Source organism: Aspergillus mulundensis (genome assembly GCF_003369625.1).
Source record: "Aspergillus mulundensis strain DSM 5745 chromosome Unknown scaffold_9, whole genome shotgun sequence".
NCBI lineage: Eukaryota > Fungi > Ascomycota > Eurotiomycetes > Eurotiales > Aspergillaceae > Aspergillus > Aspergillus mulundensis.
In genome coordinates this window covers 1,204,869-1,227,855 of record NW_020797897.1, presented here as the reverse complement: position 1 = coordinate 1,227,855, position 22,987 = coordinate 1,204,869, and the positions used below count along the sequence as shown (strand labels likewise).

General features: G+C 54.0%; 8 protein-coding genes across 8 annotated transcripts; 7 read left to right on the top strand and 1 right to left on the bottom strand.

The window, feature by feature from the left end:
• Nucleotides 1-138: 138 nt before the first annotated feature.
• On the top strand, nt 139-2,658 carry DSM5745_08199 (Arabinolytic transcriptional activator araR; the record flags this gene model as incomplete). Its single annotated transcript, XM_026750215.1, has 1 exon — nt 139-2,658. The coding sequence occupies one exon, from the start codon at nt 139-141 to the stop codon at nt 2,656-2,658; it is 2,520 nt and encodes an 839-aa protein (XP_026601219.1).
• A 1,046-nt stretch (nt 2,659-3,704) lies between these two features.
• On the top strand, nt 3,705-4,622 carry DSM5745_08198 (uncharacterized protein; the record flags this gene model as incomplete). Its single annotated transcript, XM_026750214.1, has 2 exons — nt 3,705-3,994; nt 4,064-4,622. 2 exons carry the CDS (start codon nt 3,705-3,707, stop codon nt 4,620-4,622), a joined length of 849 nt encoding a protein of 282 aa, XP_026601218.1.
• Nucleotides 4,623-5,601: 979 nt separating this feature from the next.
• DSM5745_08197 (uncharacterized protein) lies at nt 5,602-6,587 on the top strand (the record flags this gene model as incomplete). Its single annotated transcript, XM_026750213.1, has 3 exons — nt 5,602-6,141; nt 6,196-6,447; nt 6,519-6,587. The coding sequence occupies 3 exons, from the start codon at nt 5,602-5,604 to the stop codon at nt 6,585-6,587; spliced, it is 861 nt and encodes a 286-aa protein (XP_026601217.1).
• A 767-nt stretch (nt 6,588-7,354) lies between these two features.
• DSM5745_08196 (tetratricopeptide repeat protein) lies at nt 7,355-13,426 on the top strand (the record flags this gene model as incomplete). The annotated part of the gene is made up of 3 exons (XM_026750212.1): nt 7,355-7,696; nt 7,740-12,749; nt 12,794-13,426. The coding sequence occupies 3 exons, from the start codon at nt 7,355-7,357 to the stop codon at nt 13,424-13,426; spliced, it is 5,985 nt and encodes a 1,994-aa protein (XP_026601216.1).
• Nucleotides 13,427-13,769: 343 nt separating this feature from the next.
• DSM5745_08195 (endonuclease/exonuclease/phosphatase family protein) lies at nt 13,770-15,296 on the top strand (the record flags this gene model as incomplete). The annotated part of the gene is made up of 5 exons (XM_026750211.1): nt 13,770-13,970; nt 14,023-14,279; nt 14,334-14,615; nt 14,684-14,854; nt 14,906-15,296. The coding sequence occupies 5 exons, from the start codon at nt 13,770-13,772 to the stop codon at nt 15,294-15,296; spliced, it is 1,302 nt and encodes a 433-aa protein (XP_026601215.1).
• A 417-nt stretch (nt 15,297-15,713) lies between these two features.
• DSM5745_08194 (NAD(P)/FAD-dependent oxidoreductase) lies at nt 15,714-17,057 on the top strand (the record flags this gene model as incomplete). The annotated part of the gene is made up of 4 exons (XM_026750210.1): nt 15,714-15,860; nt 15,910-16,791; nt 16,850-16,923; nt 16,976-17,057. The coding sequence occupies 4 exons, from the start codon at nt 15,714-15,716 to the stop codon at nt 17,055-17,057; spliced, it is 1,185 nt and encodes a 394-aa protein (XP_026601214.1).
• A 1,186-nt stretch (nt 17,058-18,243) lies between these two features.
• Nucleotides 18,244-19,305, bottom strand: DSM5745_08193 (uncharacterized protein; the record flags this gene model as incomplete). Its single annotated transcript, XM_026750209.1, has 3 exons — nt 18,244-18,588; nt 18,650-19,114; nt 19,177-19,305. The coding sequence occupies 3 exons, from the start codon at nt 19,303-19,305 to the stop codon at nt 18,244-18,246; spliced, it is 939 nt and encodes a 312-aa protein (XP_026601213.1).
• A 1,243-nt stretch (nt 19,306-20,548) lies between these two features.
• Nucleotides 20,549-22,081, top strand: DSM5745_08192 (glycoside hydrolase family 76 protein; the record flags this gene model as incomplete). The annotated part of the gene is made up of 3 exons (XM_026750208.1): nt 20,549-20,669; nt 20,730-20,977; nt 21,041-22,081. The coding sequence occupies 3 exons, from the start codon at nt 20,549-20,551 to the stop codon at nt 22,079-22,081; spliced, it is 1,410 nt and encodes a 469-aa protein (XP_026601212.1).
• Between the last annotated feature and the right edge of the window lie 906 nt (nt 22,082-22,987).

Below are 22,987 nucleotides of genomic sequence, written 5' to 3'. Positions count from 1 at the left end.
AGACCCCAACACCCCGCCGAAGGAACACCCTTGCTTTTTCCTGCTTTCTTCCAGACTTTTCCATCCATCTCACGGTCTCCCTTGTCCTCGAGTTTTCGATCGAGCCATCGTCTGTCCTTCCGCCGATGCCGTCCTAAAATGGCATCTTCCCACCAGGGGAACGGCACCGTCCCTAACGATCAAGCCGACCCACCCCCAGAATCCTCCACCAAGCGCCGATGGAGACGCAACCGCATAGCCTGCGACTCGTGCCATTCCCGTCGCGTACGATGCGATCGCCAATTCCCTTGCTCGCGCTGCCTCCGGAGCGAGATCAACTGCGAATTCACCCGTGAACGTCGCAAGCGAGGTCGCATCGCACGATCCAAGCTGGCCGAAATGGCAAAGAATAAAACCGAGAGCAAGGCGACACCCGCTCCGCCGAAGATTACGAGTGGCACATCGGGACTGACTGGGATGGACGGCGAGGTTCCGAGACATGCATCCCCCACATCGACATTTCACCATCGGTCACCACCAACAAATGCTCCAACCGTCTCCGCTCCGAGTATCGACGGTCGACGGTCCCAAGCCGACCCGCAACTTCCCATCCGAAGGCCAGAACCGGGAGGGAATGTGACCGAGGAATGGCTCGCGGGAACACACGTATCGCCGGCTTCATATGAGTTCTTGAACGGACCAGCTTTCGGTGACGGACCGTTCCCTCGGATGTTTGACGTTTGGAATGGGGTCGATCTGGCGGCCTATAGCGCTGGCACTTCGCAAGGCTCCAAGGCGACCAATGGAACAGCGCCGTCAACCTCTACGGCACCATTGAAGTACCCGGTCCTACAACCATTGATGCCGTTCGTTGAGGCCACATTGCCTCGGAAGCTTGTATTTGACCTGCTTGACCTCTATTTCACCAGTGCCTTCTCCACTCATATGCACCCCGTATGTCACCATATTCATTGTTATGTCCTACGCAAGGCTTCTTTCCTCAGCAAGGATGCGCCGCGGTCCAGCAGTCCGGCACTGTTATCAAGCATGCTCTGGGTAGCTGCCTTGGACGACAGGGCTTTTTCATTACCCATTTCCCCTCCTCAGCGGAAGAGGATTTGCCAGTTTCTTTGTGCGTTGACGCTCCGCTTGCTACGGCCATTGATTCATGTTTCTTTCAAGGACCAGGGAGGCGCCGCAGAAGCTGTTGCGGCAGCGGCAGCGGCGGCCACGAGTGATCCAGCGTTTGCTGGTGTTGGCCCGGATCTGCCGCCTACCACAGTGCACCACCCGTTCGAAGGAGGAGGGGACGATAGGGGGCTTGTAGGCCCAGCAGGCTCCCTTGATGACGTTATTACTTACATTCATGTCGCGTCTATCATTTCGTCTAGTGAACAAAAGGCTGCCAGTATGCGATGGTGGCATGCGGCCTTTACCCTAGCACGAGAGCTCAAGCTAAACCAAGAGATCGAAGTGATGCCAAGTGGCGAGAACCAAGTCGAAGGGTCGAGCCCGCCTTTTGGATACTCGCTGCCCGGCTGGGACGGCGCTGACCCAGGCCCCGTCTTCGATTATTCGAACCCGGTCAGGTCCAGCCTCAACTGTGTTTGTGATCGTCAAGAGCACAACACCATTACCGAGGAGCACCGCGAGGAACGGCGACGAACCTGGTGGCTCTTGTACATCATGGACCGCCATCTCGCGCTGTGCTACAACCGGCCACTGGCCCTGCTAGACGCCGAAAGTGAAGACCTACTTTTACCGCTTGACGAAGCATCATGGCAATCAGGCGTTATCCACAGCAACAGCCCAAAGCCAGACGGGCCACAATGTCTACTTTCTGCCGACAAGAACAAACGCCGATTGTTTCCCAACTTTATCTGCCATGACCATTCTGTCTTCGGTTTCTTCCTTCCCCTCATGACCATTACTGGCGAGCTCATCGACCTAAACCAGGCGAGGAATCACCCAATGCTTGGCATACGACTAAACGGCAAGGACGCGTGGAATGTCCATGTAAGCGAAGTCCTACGCCAGCTGGAGATCTACAAGGCTAGCCTCACGACGTTCGCCGCGACCACATCCGACCCGGAAGCACCCCTTTCCGCCTATGCGCACGCCCAGCCCGAACATTTACCAGCCGAGCCATCACTGTCTCAAGCCTACGCATGGCACACGCAGACGGTTATATCGTATGCGTCATATTTAGTCCACGTGCTCCATATTCTGCTAGTCGGCAAGTGGGACCCTGTGTCCCTGATCGAGGACAAAGATTTCTGGACGTCATCCCCCGCGTTCGCATCGACCATCTCGCACGCGCTGGATGCAGCCAACTCAGTTGATCAAATTCTCCGATTCGACCCCGACATTAGCTTCATGCCTTATTTCTTCGGTATCCAATTGCTGCAAGGGAGCTTCCTTCTCCTGTTGATCGTTGAGCGGCTGCAGAAGGAGGCCGGGGAAGGCATCCTTAATGCATGCGAGGTGATGATCCGAGCGACGGAATCATGTGTTGTCACTCTAAACACCGAGTACCAGAGAAATTTCCGACAGGTCATGCGCAGTGCCGTCGCCCAAGCGCGGGGGAGGCCAGTCAATCACAGCGAGATACGCCACCGGCGCAAGGCCGTCCTAGCGCTATACCGGTGGACAAGGAAGGGAACCGGGTTGGCCCTCTGAGGCCCACCGTTTCCATTTCATCTGCCGGCACTGACAGTTGACCCCCTGTTCTTTTTGCGGGGTGCACTAATCTTAATCCGATCTATCGCCAAGTTCTCCGGGCACTGACTGTGATGGCTGGCCCTTATAGTCGATCCTGCCCGAAGTTGAAACGGGCAGGATCCGTCCAATGCTTAATTGCGTGGACTTTTCATCTTCATATATATATAAGAATCCTGTATTAATGTACATACGTACTTTGACACGAAGCTGGCCGCGATCTTTGGTGGTCGGAGTATACCTGTACGATGTAATGATTGTCCTTGTTCTGGAAGCGAGAACCTTGCATGTGGAAAGCTCCTGGTGTCTCATGATTCGTCTCCGCATTTTCCAGGTGTCCAAGGTCAAGGGGAAGAATCCAGACCGGAGGTTTTCCCACAGCCGGCAAGGCCCTTCCCCAGACAGGGTTCAGGGCAGCGAGTCGGTTAATTCGTCTTTTACCGAGCCCACACCAATCAGCCGAGATTTAGCCTGCACCTGCATTGAGGTCTTTGCGCAACCATCAATGGTTGGCCTCCACAGGAACCCAGAATCCGGGGAAAGACTCGGTTAATACCTGGGGTAGGGACCTGAGCCCAGTGGTCTCACTCTCACTCTCACCTCTCCTAACGAGCGATCAACGTACGGTCGATTCTCCCGTCGCCACGCTTCTGCAGGCCTCCTTCATTTACATGGATAGTCGGACCTTGTGTGGGGTGAGCACTGCGCACACCGAATCACCGCCAGCTCTCAATTTACCGAAGCATGTTGTAGTCTGGGGACTAGCTCGACTGCAATATTATGGGGATGGTTCCTCCTTTTGGCCGCCGTTCTCGGCCTGACCACTTCATGACCTGACCTGATGGAGCTAACTCCAGATTTAAATTTCAAGGACCGTCCCAATCCCGCCTGCTCCCCCGACAACTACTTATTTCCAAGTCCCTAGTCTGAAGCTGTTAACTGCCATGCGCATTGCTTGAGAAGCTGCCTGCGATATTCCAAGCAGAACAGTACTATCAATGAGCACAATGACGGACACCAGCATGCCGTGCAATGTCCCGGGCTGGGAATTTGACCCCATGATTCAAGAGCCGACCTTCAACCTTGAGCCTGAGGTTGCGGGTGACGAGGAGCTGTGGTATAGAAGCCAGTTCGACATGCAAAGCTTCGACGTACATCCATGGCAGCCAGTCGAGGTGAACCAGGCATACGGATTTGCGACGCCGGCAGCAGCGAAGACGCCCTACCAGCAGATGTCGCTTTCTCCAATTCAAACAGGCCGCGCCTTCTCCAGCCGGCCGGAGAAGCTCTCACCAAGGTAAGAAAAACAGCGTCCGCTGCAGAGCACGGAAAAGAGCAGCGGTAGCTAACTAAACCGTCAAAACAGATTCGAGAATCCACAAGCAGACAACAGTCCGTATTCTCTCGATGACCTTCTCCGAACCGCGTCGCAGCTGGCGACCGAACGCGCGCTTTACATGAACATCCCCCCAGCCAGTGCGACCACTGCCAACCCTCTCTCTCCAATAGCGGAGCAAGGCATCAGCTCACCCAGTGCAAGCTCAAGTCATCAATCAATAGCCAGCGATACAGACGAGCACGACGTCCCAGCCTTTGAAGTCCCACAGGTGTACCAACTCCCAGAAGCCGGCAACAGCAACGCTAACGCACCTGTATACCTCGCATCACACGATGTCAAGGAAACAAATCTCACCCCGTTGGAGATGCCGGACGGGTCGACTCGGTTCACCGCTAACTGGCTCCCCGTTGACCCCCAAGGCGGCTTCACGATCCGCTCTCCATCTCGCCACCCGATGGGCGTGAACCTCGACCCAGAATTGATGGATTACCAGGCGCCGTTGCATCAAGACCACGGCCGGAGCCACTACAATTACCGCAATGCCTTCATCTCACTCGAGAATCTTGGAAACGAATCTGGAGTGTGATGAAATTGAGCACCGGCATTTATCTCCACTTTGGGGTGAGGGGTTTGCGTTAGTCGCGGCACCACTCCGCAACCCTGACTCCGCTGGTCGTTAGAGTCTCTACTCTAGACTGGACAGGGAAAACAAACAAGCGGCCTCGGCTATTGGTAAATTAACTGTCCGCTAGCGCGCGAATACAAGGCAACGGGGACACCGCCAGCAACAGCAACCAAGCCGCGCCGATTGCCTCACCTTGCGTCGCCGAGAACGGCGCAAACGACGCAAATGCGTCCGGCCTCAAGCATCAAGCCACCGTGTTGCACCACCCGCTAAGAAGTCAAATGACCTGGCGATGACTCGACTTTTCTTGGCTGGAGAGGATGAGCGGAGTCGTGAAATTAGTAGTACTACCTTCAACCTCGATCTTCTTGAGGCCTTTCGTGCCTAGCATGACGGGACTACTGCGTATGGGCTTGTTGAGGATTGCTTGAGGTCAAGGGCCAAGAATGAACTAATGCGATGTGTATTTTTAATGTGCTTGGGATTATCTGGTTTATGACACACAAAATGTACTATGTAATTGGGTTTGATGGCGCTTTGGTTTTCTGGCATTCTGAACTGCATACAAAATATACCCCAGACAGTTACTTCGTACCCTAACAGTGACCTTACCTGCAATGTTTGTATACAACGGGGGAACTCAAGTCCGATAAGCTTTGAGTACATATATTGTATTCTACTGTCTGCAATGAGTTCTAGGAATGAACGTGCCTCTCAATAACAGCAATGTTCCAACGGTCCACTCCAGCTCAAAGTGACGTCTATGAGGTCCATCCCCGCACTGACGAGCCTCGGCTCATCAGCGATCCATCACTAACCGCAGCGTCAACACAAACCAACCTCCATTTCAATTCAATTCACCCATTTGCCTGGCTCTACTTATCTTTATACATTCTACTCAGAGCATACTTTCAATCTACTTCAAGGTTTAAACAGCAAAATGCCCGCCCTATCCCTCCACCTCCTCCGCCTCGACCCATCCATAACCGCGAGCACATTCCTCTCGGAGCTCAAAAAAGCCGCCAGCACCAAAGTCATCGTTGCCTCGCGCCCCCGCCGCACCATAATCTCCCCTACGATCCTCGACAGATCCCCTCTCCTTTCCGAAAATTGGGACATCCTCCTCCTCTTACAACCGCCAAGCCCACGCGAGCCCCTCTTCCCGCCAACCCTCGCATCACACATCAAGGCGGAATATAAGATCCACGTGGGGATTCCGAGCAGACTGCTGAATACATATCCAGAGCGTGATGCAGCGCTAAAGCGGGAGAAGAATGCGCAGAATGTGCCCTTGACGGGGAGTCTAGACGGGCTGAAGGAGAAACAAGCAAAGAATGACGGGCAGAACCTCGAAGTCAGCCCGGAGCTGTTCGCGTTCATGGAGGAGTTTACGAAGGTGCATGATAAGCCGGTGACTATGCTGAACTTGCTGCATTTCCATTTTCCCGGTGGGAAGGAGGAGTATTATAGATATGGACAGGTGCGCTTTTATTCCTTTTTGTACGTCTGCGATGGTTTCTAAGCGTATGTACAGGGCTTCAACCCCGTTGCTGCCAAACGCGGGGGAAGCGCCAAGCTCGTTGGCAATGTTATCAGGCCTGCAGCTGGGCGTTCGGCAGCTGCGAACTCGGACTCGGGGTTCTCGGATTCGAGGGGACGTGTGGATCGGCCGGAGGAGGACTGGTGGAATGAGATCTCCATCGTGCATTATCCGTCGATTCGGCATTTCTGTGATATGCTTTCTGGTGAGGATTATCAGGAGGTTAATCGGAAGTATAGACTTGGGGTAAGTCCTGCCCGCTCTACTTGGGATGGGACGTAGAGTGTGATGGTTGCTAATTGATGGGTTGTTGTTAGGCCTTGAAGGACACGTTCTTGCTGTGTACCACGGAGTTTGATTTAGAGGGAGAATCGGCTAAGCTGTGAATGTGAAGAGCGATTAGGAATTTGGATCTACTGGCTCGTATCCAGCACACAGCTGGGTTGATGTTGCTTGTGTCTTGACGAATTTGTTCGGTAAAGTATGACCTTCGATCTGTACATAATGGTTGAGTTTCACCGACGATAATATAGCCCTATTCATTTCAGGACGCAAGGCATGGAGTAGATGCTTGGAGGGCTTTGGGCTCACGAATCCTCTCAATTCATTATCAATGATACGGGTTTCAGGAGCACATCAATGGGATGGAGATGTCCCGCCGATTATTGTTCCATCCCTGACACATTTCCATCTTCAAATCTTGTCTTGTTGACCGACCTGCATCATCGAACCATCACAGATAGTGCCGCCTAGGTTAGCATCCATGGATCAAGGTTCCGATCTACTGCCATCCAATAGTGGTCGTCCTTCTGCGTCCACCCGAGATCTCAAAGACGGATTCCCTGGTTGATGTCATCAACACCACCACAAACCGAAGTCTCACCATGACACCACGACTATGCCAATTCCGCGTCCGTTCACTGAGACAGCCTTCCCCGCAGGCACAGCCTGTACAGTGGCTCCCCCAATAATGAACTCGCGGTAAACAGACTCATGATGTCAGATCTCACGCACATCGGGCAGGGCGCAGTCCATGACAACATTGTCGCGCATTGTTATATCTATCATCTTTACTCGGAGACTGACCGACGCACCAAAAGTCAAGTTACCATTGCCGTACAGCATGTTTGGGTTCAGTGCCGCGTTGAGCAGCATGCCTGCAACGCAGGCCAGTGCCGTTGACAGCGGCCCAACATCGCTTCCGATCCTGCGAGGCGCGGTGGACACCGTCGCCCATGAGTGCCATGCGCGTCTGGGATTGACATCCGAGGAACTTCAAGCAAAGTCACCGACTGTCGATGAGTTTTTCGATGCGATAGCTGGGGAGCGGCTGCGCCGGATGCCCGCGGACGGCAGTCGCCTGGATAGTACTCTCCGCCGAGCGTCGCGTTTGGCTTTTGCGGTTGCGTCGTTGCGCGATTCGGTCACGAGCTTTATGGATGGCGCGGAAGACGCGACCAAGATGATATGGGGAACTACGCTGCTTTTGTTGGAGGTAGGTTCGCCTCGCCCATGCCAGGCGTTGCTGACTGTGTCAGATGGGAATTGACAACATCGAAATGATTGATACCATATTCAGCCGATTTGGTCGAGTCACATTGGGCATTTCGTACTTGCTTCAACAAGAGAACGATTTCCAGATGTCTAGGGCTTTACAGCAAGAGGTTGCCGAGATCTACGCCCACCTCCTACAGCTGGTTGTTCATATCTCTGTGGAGTACCGGCAGGTTATGCGGACACAGAACTGGCAGTCCATGCACGAGGTTATCAACCATGGGTTCTTCTGCTATTTCAACCGATTTACCATCCATTGGCGCCGGATACGCAAGGCAAGCTGGACGGCTGTGAAGTCCAAGATGCAACATGTCGATCTGGAAACTGTGTACCAATTCCTCGAAATTCAGGATCGCCCTCTCCAGATGCTGCTCGAAAGCCAAGCCCACTCGCTTGCAGACGGGTCTTTTTCGTGGTTTGAGTCCCATTTGACTACCTTCACTGTTGGCCCACGGAGCTTGATGCTTGTGCGAGGAAACCCGGGTGCTGGAAAGAGCGCACTTGCCCAGTGGACAATCGAGCGCCTACAGGTCTCTTCCGAGTACGACATCTGGAATGTCATTCCCATCGTAATCCGGTCCGATGTACATATAACCACGTTGACCCTTAGCATTCTCAAGGGTATTTTGATACAGATGCTTGACTGCTGCGTAACAAGCCGCAAGACCCAAGACGATATAATTGCTGTGGTCGCCGAAGCCATTACTGAGGCCGAGACAGGAGCATCTGACCCTCAAGTTGAGGGCCTCTTGTGGACCGCGATTCGCACGGCCGCTCAGTCGAATCTGCATTTCATGATTGTCGTCGACGGGATGGATCAAATAAGGCACGCCACGAACAGTGTTGGCGCTTTCCTCGAGCTTTTGCAGGCTACCGTTGTCGATACCCCCTCTAAGTTGATTATCTTCACCCGCCCATTGAGCAAGGAACAGATCCCTATTCGCGAGACCAAAACTACGCACCAGGTTGCAATGGACGCGTCAATTACGGAAAGCGATCTGAAAGCTTCAATCCGCGACCTGGTGACTTACGATCCGGCATTCGCCGGGCTGAGTTTATCTCAGCGGCAGCCCTTGATACGTGGAATCGAAGCTCGCTCCCAGGGTTGCTTTATATGGGCGCAGCTGGCCGTGGAGGCGGTGCGAGCTCAACACACATACAGCGATATGCATACAGCGGTCAATGAAATTCCCAACAACCTGGGCGGGCTTATCGACCTGCATCTGCGTAGCACCAACTTACAGCGTCCCGGCACTCATAGTCTTCTGGCCTGGCTTACGGTGGCGGAGCGTCCCCTCCGGCCTAATGAAGTCGAGCAGCTGCTATCGGTCAACACGCAAACTCACAAGCTATCAACATGGTCTGGAAACGTCGAACGGGACGTATTCGAGCCACTTAGACGGTTGATCACGCTTCGAGACGGCTTCGTCACCTTCCGCCATCCTATCGTTCGCGAACATATCCAAGCAAGGGCACAGATGAAGAAGGTTGTCACTTTCACTCTAGGAGATGCACACCATGATCTTCTGATCCGCTCGTTGACCTGGGTACGTCGAAATCTGACGGATGAGATACCTGTGTCTTGGGATAAGATGACTGTTCTCGCGCGTGACCGGTACCTTGATGCGTTTATCTTGCTGGAGTATACCGCCCGATACTGGATGTCGCATATGCTCTCGTCGAGCATGGCGGTTGATGACGAGCTTTCATACTCCCAAGCCTTCCAGCGCGCCCTTCCGGACTCGGTACTATTCGCTCAGTTAGAGCTCACCAACCAAGAGTCTCAATTCAGTCGCTCAAGTATCACCACTTTATACAAAATAGCTGTCACGGTACGACGGGATGTGCTGGGTATGGACTCGCCAGCCGTCCTACAAAGTCTCATTATCAGCGCCCGTGCAGCAGACCGAGCTCAGGCACCGTGGGCTAACGACCATCTGTACGATGCATGGACCCGCAGTCGCATGCGGCTGGGTCCGACCGATACCATCACACATGACCTTGAGCAGCTCCTTGTAGCGACTGCTGAAGGCGCTGGAAAAGCGGACCGTGCAGCTGGTCTCAGAACAGATGCACTCCGGGGTATGGCTTTGGACGGGTGGGAGTCATCGGATATTAGCTTCGCTCAGCGATTGCAGTATCTTGACAGGCTTGTTAAGGCTTGCGAGAAGGAAAACAAACATGACAAGGCGTATGATGTCTCGAAACAGTTCTACCACAAGACCGTCAAGGTATACGGACCGTACTCATCGGAAACAATGGCTGCGGCGGAATATCTCACCAACAACTTCCGAATCGCCCCTCCGGATGATCTTGCTTTGGAGCTTGCCCAGACAAAATACGAGACTATGGTTCGCTCGATGGATGCCTCGGATCCGCGTCGGGTGGAATACTCGCTCTCGCTGGCCAAGATGTACGAAGAGAATTCGCAACCGGCTAGAGCCGAGGAGGTCTTGACGAAGTTGTGGCAGAGTCTATACGGCCCGGATAAAGAACACAAGGCGCCATGGGACCAAAAGACCAAGGTCGTATTTTATTATTCCAAGTTCCTTAAGCGGCAAGGCAACCATGACGATGCCGCCGCTCTCCTCCGCCAGCTGTCTACTGATCTGGAGGCAGAAGGAGGTGTTCGGTCTTCAGCGATGGCCAGTCGTGCACAGCAGTTACGGCGGGAGGCTCGCGAGATGCAACTCTATGACATGGATCGCGCCCTAGGAATGCAGTTGTGGAAGTACTACAGGTCCACAGACCAAATGTACCACCATGATGCCATAACCCTAGCACGGAGCCTTACTGAAGGAGCTATCCCTGCGGAAGGACATGCAGCCGATATGGGTAACCTTTCAGTAGAGGAGAACAAAATGCTTCCTGAATGGATCGACAGCATTGCGTCTGCCGCGACTGATGAAGCTAGCCGGCGCATGCCGCTGCTTCGACTATGCCATCAGTTGGCACGTCAGCACATGAAAGACGGTCAATGGCAGCAGGGAAGTGAAATCGTTTGTGCGGTTCTAAAACATACATGGCCTAGTTTTGAGGACCCGGCGTCCAAGGACAAGTTCTCATGCGACGAGGCTCCCACGATGGCTGATCTAGCGCAGGACCACGCATACTGTCTATTCCGCCGACTGGATGTTCCGGCAGCAAGTGTTGTCTACGGAAATGCGTTCAAGGCCGCCATAACGGCTGAGCAGGTAGAGGTGCAGTCTGTTACAACAGTTGTCAAGACTGTGGTGGACTTCTACGAGAGCACCTTCCAGTTCGACAAAGCGCTGGTTCTTTTACGCCAGGTCAGTGAGTTCTTTGCGTCGCGGCTCGGTGAGAAGGATAAGCACACCCTTGACAGCCGCTACTATGAGGGTGATCTCGCGTTCCGCTTGGACCGCCGTATAGAAGCCGAAAGCAGTTACCGTCATATTTACAAGGCGTCTATCAAGGATGGCAAGATTGCAGCGTCGGGCGTACGTGCTGCTGTAGCCCTAGTGGCACTCTACGAGCAGAACAAAAATTGGGATGCAGCCTTGGAGGTGTACCGGCACCTGTGGCCGACACTGGTGCGCTTTGATGAGAAGGATGGCTATGACCGCGCTCTTCTTGAGGGCTTACTGCCCAAGACATACTCCGCTTACATGTCGCTCCTGATGCACCCCGCTATCAAAGCAGGATATACGGAGCGCCTTCAGGTTGCCTCTGAGCATCAGCAGCTTTGCCGCAAGCTGTACGGACCGACACATGCTCGAACCCGCGACGCAACGCTTTCAGTTGCGGGGCTTTCCGCAGAAAGCGATCAGCACTCGGGCGACGCGATCCATTTGTACCAGCAGGTCTTGAACACACACGACTGGGTTCCGCAGTCTGAAGCCACCCATTCCTTGAAGGACATGAAGGATCCCCTTTCGATTGACATCAAGCACCGCATGGCACAGCTTTATCTGCGTCACCGTCAAGCAACACCCGAGGCGCGTAAGCTGTACATGGAGGAGCTTGCGCTGGCTAAACAGCAGCAAGGCTTGTCGGCCCCGACGACACTGCAGTGGCTGCAAGAGATCTGTCGGATGTACTCCAGTTCCGAGTCTACCACGTTGCGTCAGCAGGGTGCAAAGATTCTAGGTGGCCATGCTGAGGAGGTCATTCGTGTCACTGGAAACCAGCAGACCCTTGCTGATCGCGGCCGCAAGCTAGCGGAGATCTACTTGGAGTGTGGGTACATCGATGAAGGCAATGCACTGATCAGTAGCCTACGCCAGCAGGTTATCGAAGAGACTCCAGCTACGCATCGTCAGGCCTTGGATGAACATCGACCAGCAGTTTTTGTGGCGGCATTCGAGGAGGTTTTTGGCAAGCGGCAGTCAGCGCGGGAGATCCTTGACGAATTGACTCACGAAGGGCAGGTGTACAACAACTTCCAGCAGAGCCTTACGAGCCACGACCTCATGCCCACGCTGGCAGCTGGTGACAAGCTGCTTCGTCTCCAGAACCAGCAGAAGCAAACCCAAGCGGCCAAGAATACCGAGGTGCAACTTTATCAGTACTTCTGTAATACGCTGTCCGTGGCGCGGCCTATGCGTTCGAAAGAAGTTGTCCAGGTCTTCTACTCCATGTGTCGCCGCGAGAGCCTCAACGAAAACTACACTTTCGACATCGTGACCGAACTTACTGGTCTGGTGAAGGATATGTGCAACGCCTCTAGATTCGAGGATGCGGCTGTCGTTACGGGCGTGTTCCATTCTTTTGCGCATCTGACTGACAGCTTGCGGGCGATGGAGACTATCTTCACGGCTGTCAAGCTTTGCTTGTATCTTAGCGGGTATCAGGTCAACAAGTGCACGGACGAGGGCGTAGCGAAGAGAATGTCCGTTGAATCGGAAATGCTCCTACAGGGGATCATGAAGACGGCAAAGGAGTTGCCGCTGCAGTTCACTGAGCTGCCCTTTACCGAGCTCAACGATCTCATCACTGTGCTGGGCGAGCATGAGATGTTCGAAGACCTTGAGGTATGTCATCCCAGCCAACCAGTCAGCCAAAGCTAACCAAGTAGTCCATCCTCACCGAGCTCTGGACGTCCCGTATGATCCAAAAGACCTGGTCCCTATCCGCAGTCGTCTGGATCGGCCGCCGCCTCGTCGAAACGCGCTTCTGCCGCGGCCACGTCAACGCCGCAACGCAGCTCGGCAAAGACATTTGCTACAACCTCCGCCAAGTCTGGGGCAATACTGATCCGGTAACCCTAGAAATGAACAAGCTGCTCTCTGGGCTATACACCGCATCCGGGAACTATCTCGCCGCAGCAGCACTGCATGAGACCGCTCTCGCCGAACTCCTGAACAGCGATGAACACGGCAAAAACGGTGCCGTTGAAGCAGTAACACAGCATCTCGAGCTCTTGCAGCATGCGCAGATGCGTCTAGCCAAGGAGGGCCAGAGTGCCGCGATTGATGCCGCGACCGCACAGGAGCGCGTGCAGCAGATTGCGACAAAGTTCGGACTCCCGATTGAGCGATTGCAGGCTGCGTCGAACGATGAGTCGGTGGGTATGTGGCAGCGGCCAAGACGGTTTAGTCTTGACGTGGAGGAGGCGGCCAAGCATGAGAATCACCTCCGGCAGTCGAGCGGGTCGGCGCTGCTCACGGGGAATGGCGGTGCGAAGCGGATTTCCATCACGGCATTGTAATTGTTTTTCTCTGTTGTATGTTTTGCTTTGTCCTATGTGATTGTACTATGTGTGTGTACCTAGTTTAGTGCGTAGTAAGTAACGGCATGTGCTGCTTCTGGCTAATGTAAGTGGTTCCTGGCTATCAGTCAATATGGCGCGCAACCTATTGATGATCGTCAGGGCTAAACGTGTCAGTGCGTATATTAATTAATCAAAGGTGATTCTTCAGAGGTCGACTAGCTTCTTTAGCTGCGGAGAAGTAGACAAGACAAGTATCTTTTCCTGGGGAGTTGTGTATAAATATGTCGTTGTCAACCCGGCCAAATTCTCTTTTGGCCATCAAGGCAAAGACTAGAGCGCGATGAAGTCCATCTCTTCCCTTCTCCTGGCCAGCCCAGCTTTGGCCGCAACAACCGGCACCTTCAACATCCTCTCCTTCAACGTCGCCGGCCTCCCCGAACTCCTCAACAACAACGACGTCCCCGGCGACAAAACCGAAAACACCGAGATCATCGGCGAGCGGTTCTCCGAGTACGCCTACGACATCATCCACGTCCAGGAGGTGCTCTTCTCCCATTCCATACCCTCGCCCAAACCATTATTGACAAGTGCAGGACTTCAACTACCACGCCGCCCTCTACTCCACCGACAACCACACCTACCGCACCTCAACATCCGGCGGCGTCCCCTTCGGCTCAGGCCTCAATACCCTCTCCAACTACAACTGGATCGACTTTGAGCGCGTCAAGTGGGACACCTGCTCCGACGCAAGCGGGTTCGATTGCTGGACGCCAAAGGGCTTCACGGTGATGCGGGTGAAGCTCGAGGATGGGGTCTATGTTGACGCGTATAATCTGCATGCAGACGCGGGGTATGCCTTCTTTTCCTTGTGGAAGTGCTGTGGGTGGGGTGCTAATATGGCCAGATCCGAGGATGAAGACGTAACCGCCCGCAGCGCAAACCTGCAGCAGGTCGCCGACTACATCAGCACCAACTCGATCGGCAACGCAGTCCTGGTGTACGGCGACACGAATGCGCGGTATACGTCGTCCGGCGAGAACATCCGCATCTTCGAGACGCAGAACGGCATGACGAATCCGTGGGTTGAGCTCGTGCTTGATGGCGTCGAGCCGACGGAGGGGACGGACGCGGTTGTTTGCGAGAACCCGACGACCAGCGAGACGTGTGAGACTGTTGATAAGATCTTGTATGTTTCCCTCAACCTTCACTGAGGATATCGGAGCTGGCATGCTGACTGAATGGGATTGGGCACAGCTACCGCGGCAGTCCTGCCCTAACGCTCCAAGCAACGTCATGGGCCTATGAGGACACCAAGTTCCTAAACAACGGGACCATCCTCTCAGACCACAACCCGATCACTAGCGAGTTCACCTGGACGAAGAGCGACTCGTTCAGACTGAGTAACCTCTACGGCGGACCGCACGGGTATGCCTCTCCCATTCCTTCTCCACGCATCAAACTAACAAGTCCAAACAGGACATGGTTCAACGACCTCCCCTCCCTCAGCAGCACCTCAAAGCTCTCCTCAATCTCGATCGCCGGCGCAGAGCGCCTCGACAGCATAACCCTGACCCTCAGCAACGGGACATCCATAACGCACGGCGGGACTGGAGGAACAGCGCAAGAACTCACGCTGGGTGAGGGCGAGGCCTGGACGACGACGAAGCTGTGCCAGGGCAAGTACAACGATCACACGCGGATCTTTTATATGCAAGTTACCACGAGTGACGGCAATGAGCTTGCGGTTGGGACGGAGACGGATGAGTGTGTTTCGTTTGAGGCTGAGGAGGGATGGGGTGTTGTTGGGGCGTGGGGGAGGGCCGGGGATGAGGTTGATATGCTGGGGGTTGTTTATGGGGTTGTTTAGAGAAAGGCGGGCAGGTGGACGAGGGGCTCAATATGGAGAGATTCCAACAGTCCGATTCGACCATCAAGTATTAGTGGCCAGTACAGCTAAACAAGATCTCGTGTAGGTAAAGCTGCTCTGTAAAGGAGTCCGGCTCCGCTCACATGGAACGCAGGCAGCAGCGGCTGTCGTTCTCAGCCTCCGGAATTCCGGCACCAGACCAGATACTCGACTCCGTGCATCGCAAGAAGCATTCCACGTCATGTCAAGTAGACACGGCGTTAACACCGAGAGCAGTAGGTCCGAGACCGGGCCGGAGATAAGATGATCAGATAAGCGGAAGTCCCGGTGGGCCTGGGGGGTTAAGTCTTACTCCGCCGCCATACATAACCAGAGAACGCCCCTTGCTTCTCCAACACACCAGAAACTACACACAACATGGCCAGCGCACTCAAGAACATCATTGTCGTCGGCGGCTCGTACGTCGGGAAATCAACCGCCCAGGAGCTCGCAAAGGTCGTCCCCAACACCCACCGCGTCCTCCTGATCGAGCCGCATAGTCACTTCCACCACCTTTTTGCATTTGTACGAATGCCCCTGTTCCTATTTAAAGATTTCCATTGACAATGAGCAGCCCCGCTTCGCCATCCTCCCCGGCCACGAACACAAGGCTTTCATCCCCTACACACACCTCTTCAACACCGCGACAAACCACAGCGTAATCCAAGCGCGCGTTCTCTCCGTGCAACCAAACTATGTCAACATCGACCGCGACTGGCAAGGCTCGCCCAAGATTCCATTCGAGTACCTCGTCGTCGCGACGGGGACGCGCCTGTCCGAGCCCGCAGGCATGAAAGACAACGACAAAATCTCCTCGGTCGCATACCTGCAAAAGCACCAAGCAGACATCAAGAACTCAAAGAGCATCCTGATTGCCGGCGGTGGCGCCGTAGGCGTGCAAATGGCAACGGATCTGAAGGAGCTCTATCCGGAAAAGGAGATCACAGTCGTGCAGTCGCGGCCGAAGCTCATGCCGCAGTACCACGTCGGTCTGCACGAGCTCATCATGAAGCGGTTCGACGAGCTGGGGATCAAATTCGTTACGGGCTCGCGCGTCAAGGTACCGCAGTCCGGCTTTCCAAGCACAACGCCCTTTGAAGTCCAGCTTACGGATGGCACGACCCTGCCGTCGAAGTACGACTTTGTGATTCTGGCGACGGGCCAGACGCCGAATACCGACTTGCTCTCGGACCTCCCTTCATCTTCTCCGGAAGGCCTGCTCAGCCAGTCCAATGGCTTTATCCGCATCCGGCCTACTATGCAGTTCGCGGATGAGAAGTATCCGCATCTTTATGCTGTAGGTGACATCGCGGACACGGGGCTGCGCAAGGCTGCAAGGCCTGGTGCGACGCAGGCGGCGACGGTCGTGAAGAATATCATGGCGATGATTGAGGGGAAGAAGCCGGTGGAGGAGTACCCAAGGTCCCCGGCTGGGATTCACCTAACGCTCGGACTGGTATGTATCTGCTTCTAGGTATTATCGTGGAGAGGCAGTTTGCTGATCAGGCCGGCAGAAATACAACGTTGTCTTCCGGAATCCAGACGAGGCCGCCGGGCAGACGGAGCCGACGGTTATTAAGCGGGATGAGTATGTGCCTTGACCATCTGCTTTTGATTATCTGTTTGCTAACGGTATGTAGTGGACAGGCGGACATGGGCGTTGAGGGGTGGTGGGAGAGATTGGGGGTTCCGGTTACTGAGCGGCAGCAGTATCATCTTTAAGCTCAGCAGATAGAGTGCTAATGCATGTCGTCTCCCTTTTATGCTTCCATTCGAAGTTGTGCACTCCGACAGCGCACATCTTGGATATGATAATGTCCTCGCCGGACAGGAGGCAGGTGTGACATTCCCCAGGAAGTATATATGCAGAGGATGTTGCGAGGAGTGAAGGCCCACTCCATCAGAGAAATCAGCGGATGTACTATTGTAAATAACCCGGTCTTACCTCCCATGATCGCTGGTCAGAACTGTATAGCCAATCCAGTGGCTGTGAAGAGACGACGTCCACCAGGTCCTCGTCGGAAGAACAAATCCTTTGGGCATGCAAAATTTCCCACCCAAGCTTAGTTTGGAGTACTGCCTTTGTCTCTTTAGCCTCTATCATGATCTCGACATTCTGTACAAAGGCTGACGTCAGTATTTTGTTTCATATCCCCATTCAAAGAAAGAGAATAACGGAAAGGATGGCAGGGGTTGGAAAACGTCCGTATCTACCTAACCGAGAGGCGCCCGTGCAACAGCCTCAATCTTGCATCGCGGCCTGGCCGACGATGATCATCGACATGTCTTGGACCTCTGGGACCTGCGCCAATTCGGCGATTGCTGCAGAAGCTGCTTCGAGCACCTCCACGGGTCCGGGAATCCTCATTTTTGAGGAATGATACAGTACGGAACGCCGCTAAGTGGGCCTCGAGCGAGGAATGATGGTCGGGTTGGTGTCGATGGGTCTGACGAGGGTCGGTCGCAGTCGTAGGCAAGTAAGATCGGGCTGAAGATGACAATTTACACTTGTATCTTCAGCCACATCTGGGCCAGCGATTCCGTCTTCAAGCGGTGGGAAGCGGACGACAAAGAAGCTTCGATGAAGATTCCAGAAGGCCGCCGTGATAGGTAGGAGCGCTGTGGATGTTCCGGATGGCTGCTGAGAGAGGGATCTCGTGTTGGCCCCTTTTCTGTTTACCCTTCCTCTACGTTCGACACCAGACCACGAGAGTGGTAGTTGGACGGATTGTGAAAGTAGATTCTTAACTAAATCATCGAAGGCGAAGGGCATGGGATGTTGAATGCTTAGGTACAAGTAAGACATACGATCGATAACGAGGTCGATGAAAGCGAATACAAAAGGAGAGAGATGTTGAATCTCAGCGCGAGAGAGCAGCAACGGGAAGAGGCTGAATCATAATTCCACCTACTCAATATCCGGAAGCCTCACCAAGGCATTGGGATTGATAAGAGGCAGGGGCGGCATATTCAGGCTCTGTGACAGTTCCCCTGCCAGCAGTTTCTTGCGCAGCCGCAGGAGCGGGAAATTAATATTCTCCGTACGCGGTGTTGTACGGGGGACAGGTGGATGAAATGAGTCCCAGACTGCCTTGAACTCGGGCTTCAGGTTGTCCCTGATTTCGACATAAACGGGATTTTTCGACTTATCCTCTTTTTTCGTGTCCATGACACCGGTACTTACCATGTTGTCAAGTACGTCGTAAGACTCATCGGCGGCGGCCCAATGGATACAAAAGAGGAGGATAACAGACTTCAAGACAGGAGGAAGCGTCAGTTACCGGTAGGTCATGTTTTCATGGGGGACTACGTACCTCGTACAATCTGGCAGCCCTGAGTGTCTTCACCGGGTAAAGGTCTGTCCAAGGCCCTGTCCCCATGCCCCCGTTTTCCCTACTAGCTGGAATACTGGGATCGGTGGATAGTATCAAATCGTCATTCCCCACGGGGCCAAGGGGGATCTCTGGCAGCCACCAGAGCATCCGAGATTTGCGGTACAAGCGGAGGATGGAAAACCTCCCCCCGCGGGCGTCAAGATGGAAGTGCTGGTCGGCAAGGATATGGAACCGATTCGTGGCCATGATTTGGGCCGCCATCGCAGGACTGATCATGTGCTGGCTCGTGGCCTGGTTGACATAACGAGGCTGTCTCTCGTTAGGGTACTTGTCCGCACGCGTCTCTGGGCAATTGGGATCCGCGCAAAAGCGCATTCTGTTTGATGTTTTGAGAGCAGCCACCGCGGCGTCGAGCTTGTCGTCAACGACCACAAACTCAACCTCCTATGACGGTTCAGTCAGCCGGTCTTTGATAATCTCTCGTATGAATTATATGGGGTATTTACGGGAAAAGGATGATAAACATTCGTCAGGCTGAAAGACCACCAGCCCCAGAGGACGTTTGGGACCCCGGCTTTGTCCAGCATCTCTGCTGTGAGCGCTGCAGGCCAGCAGCCAACGTTTGAACCCGACATAGCAAGTCTCGGAGTCTGCTCAGGTATATAGCAAGTAGAGCCTATAAAACGGAGAAAACCGATTGAACTGAATGTCTCATTCTCGAGGGACTGGACCCCCCTTTGTATTCTCGCTTTTGGGCCGATACGACCAGGAGGGGTCAGTCATTGAAAATCTGGGCCGCACATCCTTGAGCATCACCTCTTTGTTATTCGCCCAGAGACACGGTCTCTCGTCATGAGGTCAACCACGAGTATCAAGAATGTCTCTACGGTAGCACTGGCCTTGAAACAAAGAAGGACGCCATCCAGGACTTCGGATGAGCATCTTTCTGTCAATTATTTGCCGAGGAGTCTGGAGTTAATGGTGCGGTCGTCGTCACAACGTCACAGGAGGTCTCGCTTCTGGACGTGCGCCAGGAATTGATTTCTGCCGGAAAGCTAGACGGGAGTTCGCATTCTTGGGTTGGTCGAGAGTATGTCCGGTCTCGTCTGTCCAAGCTGTGGCCATGAGTCGAAGACTTTCCAAACCACGACAGGTGGCGGGAAGAGGCTGGGGATGAAGATGGGCATTTCAGGTACAAAGGAGTATTCGCGGTAAGATCAAAGGTCGCCAGATTATTCTGCTGGGGATGCCCCGCTCCCAGGGCTGCGGTATCCTTTGTCAAAGCTCCTCCCTCAATAATGGAACGCCAACCGGTCCCATTCGTAAACGCCATCATCCCCAAGAACGCCCACAATCCTGATGGATGTCCTGACTCGGGGGTAAAAATCAAAGGCGGGCAATGAAGGGCCTAGACATCACGCCTCAAGGTGCAAATGATGGCACGTCGAAAAAGTCTTTCTCATTCGACATTGACTCTGCTCAAAAGACCTGTTGCCTCAGGCCAGGCCTAAGCCAGCCTGGCTGGAATAAAGTTGTTCCCTTGTCCGGGAAGAGTACAGCTTGAGTCAGCACCCCTTTAACGGCAGCCTGGATCACACTAACCCCATCCGACAAACAGGCCTTGGCATCTCCGCTGGCGAGCAATCCCATTGGCTGCACACCGCCACCCGGGGCTGAGCCAGGCTTGGCGTGCAGGCCAAGGGTCCAGGCAGAGGGCGTGATTTGCGGCTATGTTTAGGGGTCCTTGGCCCGATCAGCTGCGACTTTTCTTCATCCGACCTCTGCCCTCCTGCGTTAATGCCGTTCCTGACTACTACCTGTTATCTTCAGCTCTATACTCCAAGATAAACTAGACTTGCATTTTGCTTTCCGGGAACAATGCGCTGGGGCTCTTCTCCATGGTCCCTGTCCCTGTCCCTGTCCCTGGGTGGGGCCTTGCTGCTTTTGGGCCAGCTCGGGGTCGTCTTAGCGGATATCCCTATTGAGGCGACGAACAAGGGTAGCTACCGCCGTCCATCGAAAGCAAAAGTAAATAAGGATGCATACTGACGCATCCTAGAATCCCTCAAAGAAGCCGGCAAGACCATCACCGGCCCCATGTGGGAATTCTACCTGGCCAACCAGACCGAGGGCATCCCCGGTAAACTGACAGACACCTGGTATGTCGCCGGCGCGATGTTCATGACCATGATCCAGTTCTGGCATGTCTCCGGGTACAACGAGCACAATTCCGTGGTCTCGCACGATCTGATGTTCCAGGCTGGCCGGAACTACGACTACTTTGACTCGAATTACAGTCAGTGGCTGGTACGTCCCAATCCACCCCCGTACTTTCGAAAAGAGAAGGGTAAATATTAATTATATGCGCAGGGCAACGACGACCAAATGTTCTGGGGTCTCGCGGCCATAACCGCCTCAGAAACGGGGTTCCCAGAAGTAAGCAACAAGCCGACGTGGACCTCTCTCGCGCGCGCCGTCTTCACAATGCAAGTGAACCGGTGGGACGAGCGCGCCTGCGACGGCGGCATCACCTGGCAGATCCACCCCTGGCAAGCCGGGTACACACTGCGCAACTCAATCTCGAACGGCGGGTTATTCCAGCTCGCTGCACGACTAGGCCGTTTCACGAACAACCAGACGTATTTCGACTGGGCCGAGAAGATCTGGGACTGGTCTGCGGCCTCGCCCCTGATTCGGACGAGCGACTGGCGCGTGGCGGATAGTACGTCCGGCTCGAACGATTGCATTGACGCGGGGCTCATGCAGTGGAGTTATAACTACGGTACATATATCGCCGGCGCAGCGTACATGTATAATGCCACGGGGGACGCAAAATGGGCGAATCGCACGGAGGGTCTGCTGGATCATCTGCTGGGGTACTTCTTCCCCTCGGACGCGAGCAAGGGGTATAACGGCGTTGTGTTCTCGGATGTAGCCTGTGAGCCTTTGCACACGTGCGACCGGAACATGCTCAACTTCAAGGGGTGGAGCTCGATGTGGATAGCCATGGCAGCGATACTGGTCCCTGAGCTCCGCGACAAAGTCATGCCCAAGTTGCAGGGTTCCGCAGCGGCCATTGGACGGTCCTGTGACGGCTCTTCAGATGGAAAGAACAACCTCTGCGGCTCGCGCTGGTACCAGGATACGTGGGATGGGATCCAGGGACTTGAGGTGCAGCAGGCGGCGCTGGGCGGGATCACGGCGAATCTGATGCTGCTGAATGATGCGGCGGCCAAGACAATCGATTCGAATCCCAATGCCAAGGAGCAGTTCCTCGACACGTATAATGACGATACGCCCGATGCGCTGCCGCATATCACCACTGGAGACAGAGTGGGGAGTTGGATTTTGACTGTGCTTTGGGGGGGTGGGATTATTGCTGCGGGGTGGTGGTTGGTTAAGCAGCAGTGAGTTGAGAGAGATAGAGGGGTTGAAAGTTGGTTGAGAAGGTGGAAGAGATGGGAGGAGGGACATCTATCTGGGTAATTTGTGGTGTTTGTTACTATTGATATTGCTCAGCGGGTTTTTGCTCGGCAAAAGGAGTATAGCATATTGTTCTGTTCTTGTTCTGTTTTATTTTACTGGCTGAATTAGTGCATTGCCATTGAAGCTAGCCAACACCTTCTTTGTCCAGACTATGCAGTGAAAGTCATTCCCCTGGAGAACATACTTGCCTGTCAATATCTTTCTTTTGTCAAAAGACGACAAACAATCGACACCCGGGGAGAAGGTACTCCAAAATAAACTAGACTTGCATTTTGCTTTCCGGGAACAATGCGAGCATCCAATACCTAACCTCTCCAAACCATTGGATAACCATGCATTAAAAATCTGAGTCAGCCACTGGCATATTCCCGACTCCATCTCGGTAACTGCCCCAAACTAAACCCCGCCTACCCAAATCTACAATCACATACCCAATACTCTGTAAATCGGGTTGCTACAGTCTTCATGGGTCGGGTCTCTATTCCACTAAACTTGCGGAGCCGCATTAAAAGACTCCGGCGTTTTTGAGTGGTCTACAAGTAATGACAAGCGGAATACCAGCGCGTCGTGTGAGCTACATGTCATTATTATCACTACACTGGAGAGAATGCGGGGACCAGAGCAGGTACAATCCAGCTTCTCAGGACGTGCTTCCCTAACTGTATCATCCCTGATATATCATTTGGTGTTCTAGACCCCAGCCGGAGACGGCTGCTACAGCCGAGTCGATTTAGCACAGTGATTTGGGCCGGTGGCTTCGACCGTTGTAGACCTCTGGATCTCGATGTCCACGGGGTCGCTGTTCCCTGGGAAAGAGCCTGGGGAGTAGAC